At 42.1% G+C, this 14,938-nt stretch overlaps 1 protein-coding gene and 1 long non-coding RNA gene across 7 annotated transcripts in view; one reads left to right on the forward strand and one right to left on the reverse strand.

Moving 5' to 3' along the window:
- Positions 1-13,903, reverse strand: part of LOC102492587 (uncharacterized) — a 19,182-nt gene extending 5,279 nt beyond the window's left edge. Inside the window, exons 1-3 of one of the 2 annotated variants that reach the window (XR_003548004.1) lie at positions 13,482-13,903; positions 13,236-13,313; positions 2,872-2,919 (exon numbers count right to left, since the gene is read on the reverse strand). This is a non-coding gene — a long non-coding RNA (uncharacterized LOC102492587). Of the gene's footprint in view, positions 1-2,871; positions 2,920-13,235; positions 13,314-13,481 lie in introns of those variants that run through there. The other variant, XR_337489.3, reaches the window with a different exon arrangement.
- The window catches only part of CDC14A (cell division cycle 14A), a 198,803-nt gene continuing 190,941 nt past the window's right edge, over positions 7,077-14,938 (forward strand). For 2 of the 5 annotated variants that reach the window (XM_006169035.3, XM_006169031.3), the window contains exon 1: positions 14,007-14,135. In XM_006169035.3, coding sequence (XP_006169097.1) covers positions 14,042-14,135 — 94 coding nt within the window. In that variant the 5' untranslated portion in view covers positions 14,007-14,041. Of the gene's footprint in view, positions 7,219-14,005; positions 14,136-14,156; positions 14,263-14,938 lie in introns of those variants that run through there. The other 3 variants (XM_006169037.3, XM_006169034.3, XM_006169032.3) reach the window with 3 other exon arrangements.

A 14,938-nucleotide genomic window follows, 5' to 3' on the forward strand; every position in this document is an offset into this window, starting at 1 on the left:
TAGTGTTATTTATTTTTGAGATTTTTTCTTTTTTTTTGTATAGGGCACATGTTTGTTCTCACTGGAGAAACAGAAGAGAGAAAGTGAGAAATCACTCCCACCCCCACCCCAGGCGGGGAGATGGCCATGCTGCAATCTTCCCTTTTCCTCCCTTCTCCTCTTGGGATTTTGGGCATAAACACATGTGCCTGGTGTAAGTTTCAAGCCATCAGGTCCGGGGCTCAAACCGTGGTTGGCCATATGGGAGTCCAGTGCCTTTAACCACCACACCACTTGCTGCCCCCTCTTTTTCATTTTAAAGCCAAAGACTTCCTTTCTTGTGTCCTTAGCTCCAGCCACACTGGATTACTCTCATACCACGGACATGCATCACGTTTTTGTGATGTTAATATCAGGGGAGGCAGCAAACCTGTGTCTCCAGATTGCTAGATCTTCCACTTAGAGCAAATAAGACTAACAGTGTCATGAAAAGCTCTTTGTTTGTGTCAGAAGGAGAAACAGAGCACTCAGATTTTTAGCAGAGGAAAAAAAGAAATATTTTATTTAACTTTTGTTTATTTATTTAAATTTGATCAGAGAGAGACAGAATGAGAAAGAGAGAGAGGGAAAGTGAGAACCCAAGTCACAGGTCCTGGACTCAAACCTCATTTGGCCATGTGGCAGTCCAGCGCCCTTAACCACCATGCCACCTGTTGGCCTCTGTGTCATGTTTTTTTTAAATCTTATTAAATTTTTCTTATTTTTAAACATTATATGCAAAAGAACCACCTGGATGATTGTTTAAAAATCCACAATTCTGGTTCTCTTCCTCAGATACAATTGTGCAGATAGTCCTCAAGTCATATGTTTAAAAGGGCAATCTGGAACTGACAGGTGGCATGGTGGTTGAGGCGCTGGACTTCCACATGACTGACCATGGTTCAAGTCCTGGACTTAGCAGCCCCAAAATTACAACAAATAAATAGATAAACAAACAGATGTGAAAATAAATAAATAGATTTTTTTTTTTTAAATGAGTAGCCTGTCTTCATTAGGACTCTTAAGAACTCAATGAAAACTCAAATTAGCTCAAAGGAAAAAGATATTTTTGTGTAGACCTGCAGATGACATAATGGTTATGTCACTGGACTTCCATGTAGTCCCCGCAGACCTGGCAGCTTAAAACTCATGCCCGGCGTGTGTGCATACATGCCCACATTCCTGAGAGGAGAAGGGATTGTGGTGTGGTCGTCTCCGCCGGGGGTGGTGGTGGTGATGGTGGGGAGTTCTCATTTTCTGTCTCTTTTTCTCTCTCTGGTGAGTGCACGCGCCCAATAGTATAAATCTCTCTCTAAAAAGAAAAAAATACTTTATGTGGCTCACAAAACAAAAAAATTGAAGTGTAGTCATAGTTCTTCCATCAGGTAGTGATTTACCCAATGGTGTTACCAAATCCTGTTACTTTTTTTTTTTTGCTAGAGTATGTAGGCACTCACCAGAGAGCGACAGAGAGTGGGAGGGGAAAGCACCCCCCATGAAATATGGTCACACTGCAATCTCTTCTGCTCCATTTCTCCCTCCTTTTCTGGATTTTGGGTATGTTTGTATATGTACAGATGCGTTTTTCAAGTGGCTGGATCTGATACTCAAACCATGAGGTTGGCCATGTGGGGATCCAGCTGCTTCCACTACTAGGCAATGGGCTGGCCCAAAACTGTTTTTGAAGTTGATTTAGGACACAGTTTGGGACATGGTTTGGGACATATTCTCTCTGGTCCAAATTCTATCTCCTTCTCTTCACAGCTTAGTTTCTGTGACTAATGGTGGGGATAGACTGTGCCGATTAGCTAAGCCACTGAGGCCACCCTCTAGTGCTCAGAGAGCTGAGTGAGTTAATGCTACCACAACCACATGGTTGAGAGGGGGTTAAGAGGTGATTTTTTCCAAAGGAAAGGTTAGGGTGTTGTTAGAGGATGAAGAGGAAGGTAGATGTTAGAGAGGCAGTCAGGACAAGGCCTAGCTTTGGATTTTCTCCTTTAGGTAATTGACCTTTGTTCCTAAGACTGGTGCCGATGGAGCACAATTGTGTGGGCTGGTTTCTAATCTCAGCTTTGCAATACATTTAAAGTTTACTTATTTATTTCTGCCATGAGTATGAGAGAGGGACAGATAGACAACACACTCAAGAGTGGTTTTTTTGTTTAAGAATTATTTTATTTAACTTTATTTATTTTTTCATTTGTTTATTTCAATTTGACCAGAGAGGGAGAGAGAGAGAGAGAGAGAGAGAGATAGAGAGAAAGAGATAGAAAGTGAGAAAGCAAGCCACCAGGTCCAGGACTTGAACTGTGGTTGGCCATGTGGGAATCCAGCGCCTTTAATCACCATGCCACTTGCCAGCCCCCTCAAGAGTGTTTTGATGTTGTGATTTACCCTCAGCCTCAGCTAGCCTGGGTCATGTGTACTTGAAGTACTTGAGGGTGTTCTAACATACATGTGGAACCTTCTCATGCTGGTCAGCCTTGTAGAGTGTCGTATTTTACTGCTGCACCCCACCTGGCCCCAGTTGTGGGATATTTTTTTGTCTCCTATTACTTTCTGTAGGTATTTAAAATACTCATCATTCTCCACAACATCTTGTCTCATTCCTTCTTTCATTTTTTTAAAGAGGTTTTGCCTTCGGGCACTCGCCATATATATAGAGAGACAGAGACAATAAGAGGGAAAGTGAGAAATCTTCCCCCAGGGGTGATGGTTATGTCACAATACTGTCTCCTCCATTCTCCTCCCGGGATCTCAGGCATGCACATGCATGTGCTAGTGTGATTTTCAAACCACCAGGTCCAGGACTCAAACCATGGTTGGCCATCTGGGAGTCCAGCAATACAACCAGTCGCCATCTCTTGGCCCCTCATTCTCTCTCTTAACAGGTAATCTCCACTGTAATTCACAGAAAACAAGGAAGTAATTAGAAAAGCATACATACCCTTTCTACCACCTGTATATCCAATTCATAAACTTATTTTAAAATTGTACTCATTTGTATCTTTTTCCCTTTAAAAAGAGATGGCCCCTTGGGAAGCTATGTGGGCTTGAGGGCCTGCTATGCATTTTATTGGAAGACAGGCACATTCGTTTAAGTATTGGCTGTGGTCCCTTTTGAAATATAATAGCAGCACTGAATAGTTATAACGGAGGCTATGTGACCGGCAAACCTGAAAATATTTTCTATCTGGCCTTTAAGAGAAAGCTTGCAGATCCCTGGCATAGAAGATGGAGTGACCCTCACATATTCAAAGCTAATCTTTTTTGCTTTTGATCTTGTCTTCTTCCATTTTTTTCAGGTCATGTAGGCTTTCTTTCTGTCCTCAGCCTCTCTGACTTCACTTGGCTGTTCTTCCTCAGTCTACCAGTGTGCTCAAAGATAACAGCCTTAGACCAAACAAAACCTCTCCTGGTCCTTCAACAGCCATGCCCTCCTTATTTCTCACCTTCTCATCTCATCCAAGCTTCTCAGAAGTGTTGCTTTCATGATCGGTCTCATATTTCCACCTTTCTAAACCACCACGCCCGTTTCCGAAACCTTCTCAGTCTTACGTCTGTCCTCACCACTTGTTGTTAGTTAATGAAATCAATCAGTTTACTTAATTAAACCACTTAATAACTAATTAAAATCATTTGGGGGGGAACCATTATGTTCCAGGTTCTCTTCCAGGTTCTGAAGACACAGCAATAGACAAAAATTGATAGAAACTCTTGCTGAATGGAATTTATGATCTAGTGGGGGAAACAGGCAATGAACCAAAGGAATGAGTGAAATATCCAGTCTGTTAGAAAATGGTGAATGTGAACTCAAGCAAAGGCGCTAAGGAGCTGAGAGTGGATATGGGAGATTTTAAAAGGGTGGTCAAGAAAAGACTGGGACCAGCAGTTAGCGTAATGGCTATGTCGCTGGACTCCCCATGTAGTCGACTGCAGCTCAAGTCCTGGACCCGGTGGCTTAAACTCACGCTGGGCGTGTGTGTGTTCATGCCCAAGATCCCGAGAGGAGAAGGGAGCCAGCCCCCCGGGGGTGATTTCTCACTTTCTGTCTCTCTGTCTCTCTCTGTCTTTCGGGTGAGTCCATGTGCCCTATAGCAAAAACCTCTCAAAAACAAACAAACAAACAAACAAAAAAAACAATGAATTGAAATGACATTTGAGCAAAAATCTAAAGGACATGAACGACTGAGCCCCCAGCAATGGGAGCAATAAGAATAAGGACCCTAAGGTGGATGTTTCTGGAATATTCAAGGCACTATGGGGACCAATACAGCTGGAGTGAACAGCAATAAGGGGCAATGACATACAATTGGGCTGGAAGGGTTGTGACAGGCTATGCTGAAGTTTACATGTCATTGTAAATATTTTGGATTTTACTCTGAATGGGTTTTTTCTGGATGATTTAGAATATTTTTAAAGAAGTTTGAGCCAAGATGTATAAGATCTGAGTTATCATTCTTTTAAAAATTATTTATTTATTTATTTATTATTATTATTATTATTATTATGTAATTTGACCAGAGAGAGACTCTGGTCAAGAAAGAAAGTGAGAAAGCAAACTGCCAGGTCTGGGACTCATACTGTGGTCAGCCATGTGGGAGTCCAGCATTTAACTACCATGCCACCCGCTAGTCCCCTGAGTTATCATTCTAAAGGGATTCCTCTCTGAGGGAAGCCAATTAAGATTGTTATATTAGGTCACTGGGAAAGTCATGACGTGTATTTCTATGCAAAAATGTGTCATGACTTTTCCAATAACCCAATAATTACCCAGTGATGGCTTGACTGTAGTACTTATTAGAGAATGGCTCCAGTTCTTTGTATATTTGAAGGTAGAGGTGACGGGATATGCTCCAGATGAGTGCAGATTGTGAGATAGAGGAGTCAAGGGTAAGTCCAAGGTTTCTAGCCAAAGCCACTAAAACGGTGGAACTGACATCAGCTGAGAAGAGGAAGATTATACAAGGAACAAGTTTTAGGGGGAAAGATCATGAATTTTTTGAGGGCACACTAAGATCCAGATGCCTTTTAGACATTCATGTGAAAATATCCGGTAGACACATGGTGATAAAAATCAAGAGAGGAGCGGAGAGGTGAGGTCGGAGACAAACGTCTGTTAAGTCACCATACAGATCATAACTGACAGCCTCGAGGCTACATGAAGTCATAAAGGTGAGGCTGAGAGAGAGAAGCGGAGAGCCTCTGAGCCCTGGGGTACTTCAATTTTAAGAAGTTGAAAATGAGGAAGGACAGAGTCTAAAAAAGCACTAGGCAATGAGACAGCAGGAGAACCAGGATGTGGTGTCATGGAAGCAAAGTGAGGAAAAGCATTAGAGGCGGCGGAAGCAGGCCGTGGGGTTAAATATTGCTAATAGGTCAAACCAGGACTGAGACTTGACCATTGAATTTAGCATCACGTGGGCCACTGGTGACCTTAATGAGGACAGTTTTGGTTCAGTGGTGGTACAGAGATCTGATTGAAGTGTGTTCAAGAGTGGAGAGGAGAAAAACTGGAAACGGAGAAGAGAAACGTTTTTGATGAGTTCAGCCATGAAAGGCAGCAGAGAAACAATTCTCTTTTGTCTTTTTTTTAGATTTATTTATTTATTTAATTCCATTAGTTATTATTTTTAATTTGACAAGACAGAGAGACACACAAAGAGAAAGGAAAAGTGAGAAAGCCAGCTGCCGGGTCCAGGATTTGAACTGTTGTTGGCCATGTGGGAATCCAGTGCCCTTAACCACCACGGCTCCTGCCAGCCCAGAGAAACAGTGCTCTTTGACAAATCCAAAGAACATGTAATTTCTGATTTTGTTTTTCTGTTACATTTGATGTGATGTCCCCTATCTTTCCCTGGTTTCTAAGACCTCTATCTGCCAGCATCTGCATCTCTGCACCTAGGAGTTTTTCTGAATCCTGCGTGTGCCATAGGGAAGTGCCAGGGAATTAACATCCCCGGGAGCAGCCCTCAACCAACGGCTGATGGAGGATGGTGCATAAATACCATAACTCTTTTGCTCTTTAGGTTAGTGGTTTGCCATTACCCAATGCACCCATACGAAATAAGCTCCAGCAGCCTGCAGTGGTGAGGCTTGAAGCCACACCCTCTGCTGGTTGCCTTCCCTCCCACTCTCTTTCCTTGACTCCCCAGATAGTGTGCCCTGCATCTTCCAAATAAATGCTTGCACTTGAATCCTTGTTTCAGGGTCTACATTTTGGGGAACCTAAATTAAGACACTACATATTCAGACCCAATCTAAAATAAACTTAATAAAGCTCAGATGGCCTCCTATTACTAATAAATGCTTTCAGTTTATAGCTCACATATTTGTGATTAACAGCCACTTTCTCTCTTTTTAATTTTGCTATACGGTGTGTGTTTGCTCTTTCTAGAATATAAATTCCTTAAGAACAGGAGCTCTGTTCTCAGTTGCAATCCTAGCACCTAGCACAACACAGGGCAGATAATAAAGTGCAAATGTTTGCCGAGCGAATGAATGCATAAATATAAAAAAGTGGGTATTTGATATTATGGAAAATGAAACGTAGGTATGAAAAGAAATATTTTACCTAAAATATGTATAATATATTTTAGGATAAGTTGAAATTATTTTTGTTTGCGTGTGTGTTGTATTATTCGCACCACTGTTGTCCTAAATTAAAAAAATAAAAACTATACTTTAGATATAAGTTAAAGAATAGCATAGATTCCTCATGTGGAAAGGCTTTTATTCAGAGGATGGAGTGTTTTTCCCTCCATAGGAATCAATGTAATTATAGGTGTTATTAACAACATCAAAGAGAAAAGCCATCAGGAATCTGTTTAATAATTATATGCTTTTTTTTATTGGAAAAATGTAAATTAAAGGTCTTCTTATTTGTTTATCATAAATACCCTTTTCTCCTGGAGTTTCTACACAAGACAAGGTACCAGAAAATAGAGTGTTCCAAAGGTAAATCAAGGGTCACCATGGGGACCACAGGGAATAACATTTGTGTCCCAGGCTTCTGGAATAGAACAGAAGAACGTGAACCAGAGCAGGGGAATTTCGGAATCCACTGAGGATGCCTGAATGGGGTCATGGCCTTGATCGTGCCCTGGAGATGGGCACTGTGGATAGAGGTGATCAGAAATGAAGGATGAGATTGACCTGTACTCTGTGCAGTGGTCTTCGGTTGTTCAGAAGAACAGCTCTGTGAGTGAATATTTTACTTATGTTGTTAGCTAGGAGTAAATTAAATAACATTACCTAGATCCAATTAGCTATAATCATTTGAAGCTTGTGAAAATCAGATTTTGAAAATGTTAATATTTTGAATCTGTGCTTTAAGAGTATTAATTATTTATATGCTCTAGCATCACAACATGACACTCTTATTTAGTTCTACTGTTATCCCTGAGCATTATTGTAGAAATTATTATAGGGCCAGCTAGTAGAGTGGTGGTTAAGGTGGCTGGATCCCACAGGGCTGACTATGTGGTTCAAACCCCAGACACAGCAGCTTGGAAAACACACCAGGTGGGAGTATGTGTATACCCCAAGTCCTGAAAGAGTGACATGATGGAGACGAAGGGTTGTGTTGTGACCATTCCTCAGGGGGGGTGATTTCTCACTTTTCCTCCTTCTCTCTGTCTCTCTCGTGAGTACATGCATTGTCTAACAAATAGAACAAGAAGAAGGAGAAATAATTATTACATAATCCCTATTTAACTTCAGAAGAAACTGAGTCCAAAATAATGCATTCAGTTGGTGGGAGAGTGATGCCTGAAAGTCAGGCTTCTGGTTATAAATCCAAGCTTTTTTCTACTCCAGGCTACCAAGGTACTGATTTATATATCTAGATGAGTACATAAATGAATCTCCCACCATCTAAATTATTCATTTGCTAATTTATCCTCTAAATATTTGTTGAGCCTCTGTTTTGTGTCAGAGTTCTCATCTATAAAATTGGAATTATGTGGCCACAGTGGTAATGCAAATGGAGTCACACGGGAAAGGTCCTGGATTCGTATCCTGGGACCTCCCTGAGCACCCAAGGTGGCCACAGTCTAGGGCGGCTAAGACTAGTGGGTGGATTGTGGTATGAAGATCCTTTCTCTCGCTCTCATGGAAGAAATAAACTTTAAAAAATGGGAATAATAATGGTACCTGTCTCATAGGAAACTGATGTAGGACTGATTGCTGGGCCTGGTTTTCAATAAAACTAAGCTGCCTATTATTCTTTTCATGATAAAAAATGTGTAGCAGAGACATGTATTAAATGTCTTTGTGGTAGTGAACATTCCAAACGAGATGGCAATGAGAAAGTTCACTATCATTTCTCAGCATGGTGATGGCGGTGGAAGTGGGGTAGTTGAGGTGTTGCTGATGGTGGGTTAGTAGTGTGGGGAAAATTATTTGACATATTTTTGGAGAAAAAAAATGCTCACATCTTCTCTAAAAAGAGCAGAAATGGCAAACAAATGAGATGTAGATGAGTAAATTCTGTAAAATTTAAAAAATTCATTGAGTTGTTACACCATTTGACAAATGTAGCAAACTGGTCACTAAAGTGACTGCTATTAACTTCTAGGTCATGGAACTTTTTTTTTTTTTTCTTTTACCATAATGAAAACTGGTCTTATTTCTAAAAGTGCACCATTATTTTCTGGCTACATTAGTCAAGAGTAAGATGACTACTGAATTGACTTATTTAATCTTCACAAACCCCACTATTTATTAGACTAGAAGCTGTAAAATCCTGATGTACTATTGCCAACTTATAGGGGTGAAAGAATACTTCAAATTTTGGAAGAAGCCACATGAAAGCAATAGCAGATAAATACAACATCTTCTATTGTTTTATTCTGAGCTTTAGATGATTTCAATATTGTCTCTAATTTTTCTGGAGATAATAGCTATAAATATTATGCATACATGTTGTTACTGTTGGATGCTTTATTGTTTCAAAAGTTCAAGACCTAAAATCTAAAACAATGTATTTTAAACTAATTTAGCAGAAAATTAAGAAAAGGCTGTTAGTACTAGAGCACATAATGAATACTGATCTTACTTCTATTACTATGTGACTTTGGGCAACTAATTGCCCACCGGAGACCTCCGTTTCTTTTATTCCCCCTTTTCCCTTCTATTTTGCAATATACTCTTTACAAACAAGATATTTCTGGCTGGTGCAGTGGCGCACACCAGTAAAACGCTGTGTCACAGGCTAGGGCCACATGGGAGGGCCCATTTGATTCTGATCCAACCTAAAAGCTGGAGCAGTGGCGTGTATCTATAATCCACCAACTAAGGGAAGGTGAGGCAGCAGGCTCTGGAGCTAGAGGATGACCTGGGCAACACAGTGAGACACTGTCTTAAAAAAAAGCAAGACTGACCGAGTCAGCAGGTTGTATGGCGATTAAGGCACTGGACTCCCACATGGCTGATCACAGTTCAAGTCTCGGACCTGGCAGCTTGCTTTCTCACTTTTCCTCTCTCTCTCTTCCTCTCTCTCTCTCTCTGTTGAGTGCACGTTCCCTATAGCAAATGATTAATAATAATAGTAATAATAATAGTAAATAAAATTTTTAAATAAAAAAAGGCAGGACACAGTGGTGCACCCCTGTAGTCCTAGCTGGGAGGCTGAGGCAAGTAGATGGTGAAATGACAATATTATGTTTGAAAAAAAATTCTTTTAAGAATTATTTTATTTAACTTTATTTATTTTAATTTGACCAGAGAGGTAGAGAGAGAGAGAGAGAGAAAGTGACAAAGTAAGCCGCCAGGTCCAGGACTTGAACCACAGTCAACCATGTGGGAGTCCAGCGTTCTTAACCACCATGCTACCTGCTGGTCCCCCAATCTTTTTTCTTTAAAGCCCTGGATACCCATCCAGGTTGGACCTCGGACTACATAGAGTCTGTTGGAAAATTGGACTAGCTGACCTCTTAAGTCCCTTCTGGATCTAACTTCTTTTTTTTTTTTTTTTTTCCCCAGTGGGAGACTAAGAGAGAGGGAGAAAGCACCTGGTAATGGGGGTGTAGTCATACCACAATTCCTTTTTTAATTTCTTTATCCTGTCAGAATTTGGAGACACACATGCATCTGTACCTGGCATGTGTTCAAGCCACCAGAGTAGAGCTTTGAACCACAGGGTCAGCCATGTGGGCCATGTGGCATCTGGCTCCCTTAACCAACCACCAGGCCATGGGGCTGCCTTGGTTTAGAATTCTTCAACAAGCGTTGGTGATTAGTGCGATGCAGATTATGATTGGGTTATACCAAGATTTTAGCAATGGTGGCAATTGTTGGTTGTTGGGGAAGTCATGATGCATTTTTGCATAGAAAACATAGAAAAAGTCATGACTTTCCTGATGACCTAATATTTAATGAGCCTCCCCATCTATATATTTCTAGAACATTGGATCTATTATGATAATTTGTGTGTGTGTGTGTGTATTTTACTAAAGGCTGCTTTAAATTTTTTTAGAACCAGATAAGAAATTATCAAAATATTTAAACAATTCACATTGCTTTGAATTTCAAATTATTCAGCAGTACAACTCCCTTCATCTGCTCATTTCATACTTAAACTGAAAATTAATTTCTGGAAAGAATTCAAAGTATATAGTCAATATTTTATTTTACTTGCTTAGATAACTTGTCACTGCTGAACAAGCAACTAAAAACATGTTCTAATGATGTATTTTAAAGAGAAAGGATGGCCATTTAAAAAATAATAGAATGTGGAAATGTCACAACTGTCAGGCCTTTGACTATCCTGAACACAGGTTTACTTGCCCTTTTCCAACAAGAGAGAACACTTTTTGCTTTGCAATTAAATGATAAAACTTAGTTCTTTAATGCTTTTCATTGTTTTTGCTCCCATCTGCCTCTTCCATCAGCGCTTTGTCCTGATTTCAGAACTGGTCACGACATATCACCACTGGCCTGCATTCAGTGGGACACACTTTTCTGATATAGATACATTGGAGAAGAGACTGGGTTGGAAATTGAGGGAGCTGGGAACCATGTAATTTAAGAAAAGGTTGAATAAACGGGGATTTTAATCTGAGGAAGACTAAGGAAAGGGGAAGGCTTAAATTAGACGGAGCTGCCTTTGCATTTTGGAAGTGTCCTGTGTAATATTGACCAGGGGACTTAGCCCAGCTTCAAGGGGCAGAATTAGAACAGGGGGTGGGGTCAATCTGTGGCCTGGCAGTTAAGGCAGCTGGATCCTACAAGTGCAGTTCGAGTTCCAAACAGGGACTTGAAAACGGGCTGGGCCCTTGTGCGAGTGTGCCCCAAATTCCAAGTATGGTGTGATCATCCCCCTGGGATGTGCTTTCTAAGAAGCAGAGGGTGTGGGAAGAATTTGGAGCTGCCTCCAGCCAGGAGTTTCCTAGCTCTATGGGTACACAAGCGTAGAGTGTTCAAGGCGAGCTCAAGCAATAGTTACAGAGATGTCTTAATCACTGTTTTCACATTTAGGCCATTTCTACTCCTATCTGCTAAATTTCGGTGTGTAATAGTACCTTTCTTTTCTGCAGGTGAGAGTGACATCTTAGATCTCTCAGTCTTTTCTTAATGTATGAAACAACTTTCTCTACTATTTAAATATCAGTTCCTTAACATTTATATTCTGTCGTGTGATTGGAAAGAAGTTTCTTTCATTATTTTCCTTTATCGATTATATAAGCATGCCTTTATTATGAAACTACAACCAATAGGAACTTTGACCTCATAATTGAGGATAAAGCCTTTGATGATCTCAGTAGAACTTTGGCATACCTGTGTGCTGTGTGCATGTGCCTTGCGGTTCATATTTTTCTTGTAGAATTTTCTATGCCATTAGATTGTGCAGGTTTTGGTTTATAAAGATTCAATTATACTGACAGATTTTTCTTTCATGCATCATTAAAAATTACTTGTAGTCTTATTACTTTCATAGATATCAAAATCATTTTTTAAATATTCTAAGGAAAAATAGCTTTCATTTTGATTTAAGGACTTCTGTTTATTGAGCCATAATTCATTCATGATCAGAATTTCTGAGCAGAATTATGTAAAGAAAAAGTTTGTAAATTCATTTCAGAAAATAAGAAGGTGTTCAGTTAAGACTGTCTTCTCTGGGGCCAGCAAGTAGCTTGGTGGTTAAAGGTGCTGGATTCTCACATGGTCAACCGTGGTCTGAATCCTGGACCTGGTGGCTTTCTCTCTCTCTCTCTTTCTATTTGGTAAAATTGAAATAAACAAATGAATAAAATTAAATAAAATAATTCTTTTTTTAAAAAAGACTGTCTTATCTGAAAGTGTTGGAGTTCTTTTCATTGGACTACGTGAAATTAAAAGTCTATATACTGGATGAGAACTCTGACTTCTATTTTTTTTTTTTTTTTTTTTTGAGAAGTTTTTGCTATAGGGCACGTGTGCTCACCAGAGAGACAGAGACAGAGAGACAGAAAGTGAGACATCACCCCAGAGGGGATGGCCACGCCGCAATCCCTTCTCCTACATTCTCCTCTCGGGATCTTGGGCACACATGCGCCTGGTGTGAGTTTTAAGCCACTGGATCTGGGACTTGAACCGTGGTTGACTACAAGGAAGTCCAGCGACTAGCCATTACGCTAACTGCTGGTCCCCTGACTTCTATTTTTAATATACTTTAAAAAATACAGTGCAGCTAGGGCTGGACCTACCACCTAGAGGTTAAGGGAGCCAGATCCCACATGGCTGACTGTAGTTCAAATCCTGGCCCTGGTGGATAGTAAAACATGCCTGGCACATGTATGTGCATGCCCCAAATTATGATGGCATGAAGAAATGAAGGAGAGGGAATTGGAGCATGACCATGTCCTATTGAGGGATGCACTCTTCTTTTTTCTTTCTGTCTTTCTGGCTAGTACATATATCCTCTGGCAATAAAAAAAAAAAAGTGTTGAGCTCAGATTCTGCAACATCTTAAATGAACAAATTTGGAAATAAATTGTTATCACTGCACTTGGCCTTTTAAACCAAGCGGGTACATTTGAGAGTATAGTTTGCTTTTCCATGTCTTTCACATATACAAATCTGGATTAGAATTTCTTCAATAAAATAATTTGAATTAGCCAACAAGACATATTGACACCCAAATTTGAGAGAATTAACATCAGGCAAAATTCATCTCACCAGGGACAACATAACCCGGATTCTTCCTTCTTTAGAACTCTATAGCCATGGCTACTTACCCTGAAACACCCAGTGCACCTCGACAAAGATCAACATTTGTTACAACTCTTTTTCACCTGTTGAGTTTTCTTCTCCTCCTGTAAAAATTAGGGAACGGTAGGAAATCTTTAGTGATTCTTCTAGCTTTAAAATGTGGTTCTAGGATGTTAGCATAGCTTCTGTTTAAGAGCAAGTTGGGTTAGAATGAGATGCTCCGAATCAGTTTTCGGATTAGCAAAGCAATTTCCATTTATGGTTTTCTGTACCTGTTCGGTTTTTTAGAAGAGCCTGTGAAGCAGGCTGATGGGCAAAGACCCCGTGCTCTGGGTTTCACTCCCTGGCCTCAGGGGACACCCTCAAAATCAGACCGCGGGCTCTTCACTTGTGCGCCTGCTTTCTCCCCAGAGGTAGACAAGCAACCAGCCTGCTAGTACGAATCCTGCCTGTTTCTGGAGAAACCGCCCAGAATGCTGGCTCCCCAGGTCGTGGGTCTGGAGCGCCATTTTCGTCAAGAAAGGACTACCCGTTCCTTTGGCACGTCCACAGGACACCCAGTACTAAAGTTGCTCGGGCAGTACCGAGAGCCTAGTAGGAACAAGTCGAACGCCTCTGAGAGAAAGCCCAGCTAAGACTACAGAGACTTTTCTTTGTGTTAATTTCCATCGTGGACAAGTGGCCCTTCCGTCGCCCTCGGTCCCCGCCCCGCCCCGCCCCCGCAGGCGCCGGCTCAGCGGTCCCGCCCCGCCCCTCGAGACCCGGGCGATGTGCAGAGGAGGCATTTGTGATGGTTTTGCGCTCACGGTGGCCGCCCCAATGAGAGGACCGGATGGGGACGTTTTCTCCCGTGAGAACAAAGCACAAGTTATATCAGAGTGTGGTTCGGGTAGAGGAAATCAGTACGTGTACATCTGAGCTAGGAGGTAGCGCTTTTTTGATTTCAAAAAACTATTTTTAAAAAAATAAAGGTGAAGCCCCTCAGTGTTGGGATGGGGTTGTTTGAAAGACGGGCCAGAAGTGAGGCAGGGCACGGAGCCCCGGTCTTTACATGTGAGTACGGGTGCGCACGCATGCAAGAGTTTAGAAGAACCCAGGTAAACGGGGAGAGAACGAAAGGGAATTAGAGAGAAAAATCTGGAGAGGGAGAAGACTTAGTGGGTGCCGAAAAGGCAGAGGAGCCGGCGCTTTCTGGTTTCCGAGGCCTCTGGAGCGCACTCCGAGACCTGACTCCCTCCCAATCCAACGTTTCATTCATAAATTTCTGGCCTGGAGGCCCCGCCCGGCTCCCCAGGGTCTAGGGCCCTGCTTCCCGTAAAGCAATTGGTGAACGGCAACAAAGCCTTAGCAACCGGCTCCTAGTGACCCGCCCGGCGCCTGGTAACTGCGGCGCAGGGCCGGAGCAGAAAGGAGCGGGACTGTCCCTTTAAGGGATGGCCGCGGAACCGTGAAAGGGGAGGGGAAGGAGGTGCGGAGGAGGAGCCGGAGCAGCTGCTGCCAGCCGGAGGGCACCCGAGTCCTGCCCGCTGCCTGCCGCAAGAGTAGCCGCGGGCGCGATCGGGGCCAGATGTCTCCTCCATGATCACTTTGGAAGCCGGGGGAAGACTTCGCCCGGCCGTGAGAGCTGGTCTGCGTTTCCCAGGCGCGGCGGCGGCGGAGCAGCAGCAGCAGTCGGGTCCCAATCGGAGCGGCCACAGCTCGTGGCGTGTGCGTCCCGTGCAGAGCGGGC

The sequence above is a fragment of the Tupaia chinensis genome, unplaced genomic scaffold (assembly GCF_000334495.1).
Source record: "Tupaia chinensis unplaced genomic scaffold, TupChi_1.0 Scaffold146687_1, whole genome shotgun sequence".
NCBI classification, from domain to species: Eukaryota; Metazoa; Chordata; class Mammalia; order Scandentia; family Tupaiidae; genus Tupaia; species Tupaia belangeri.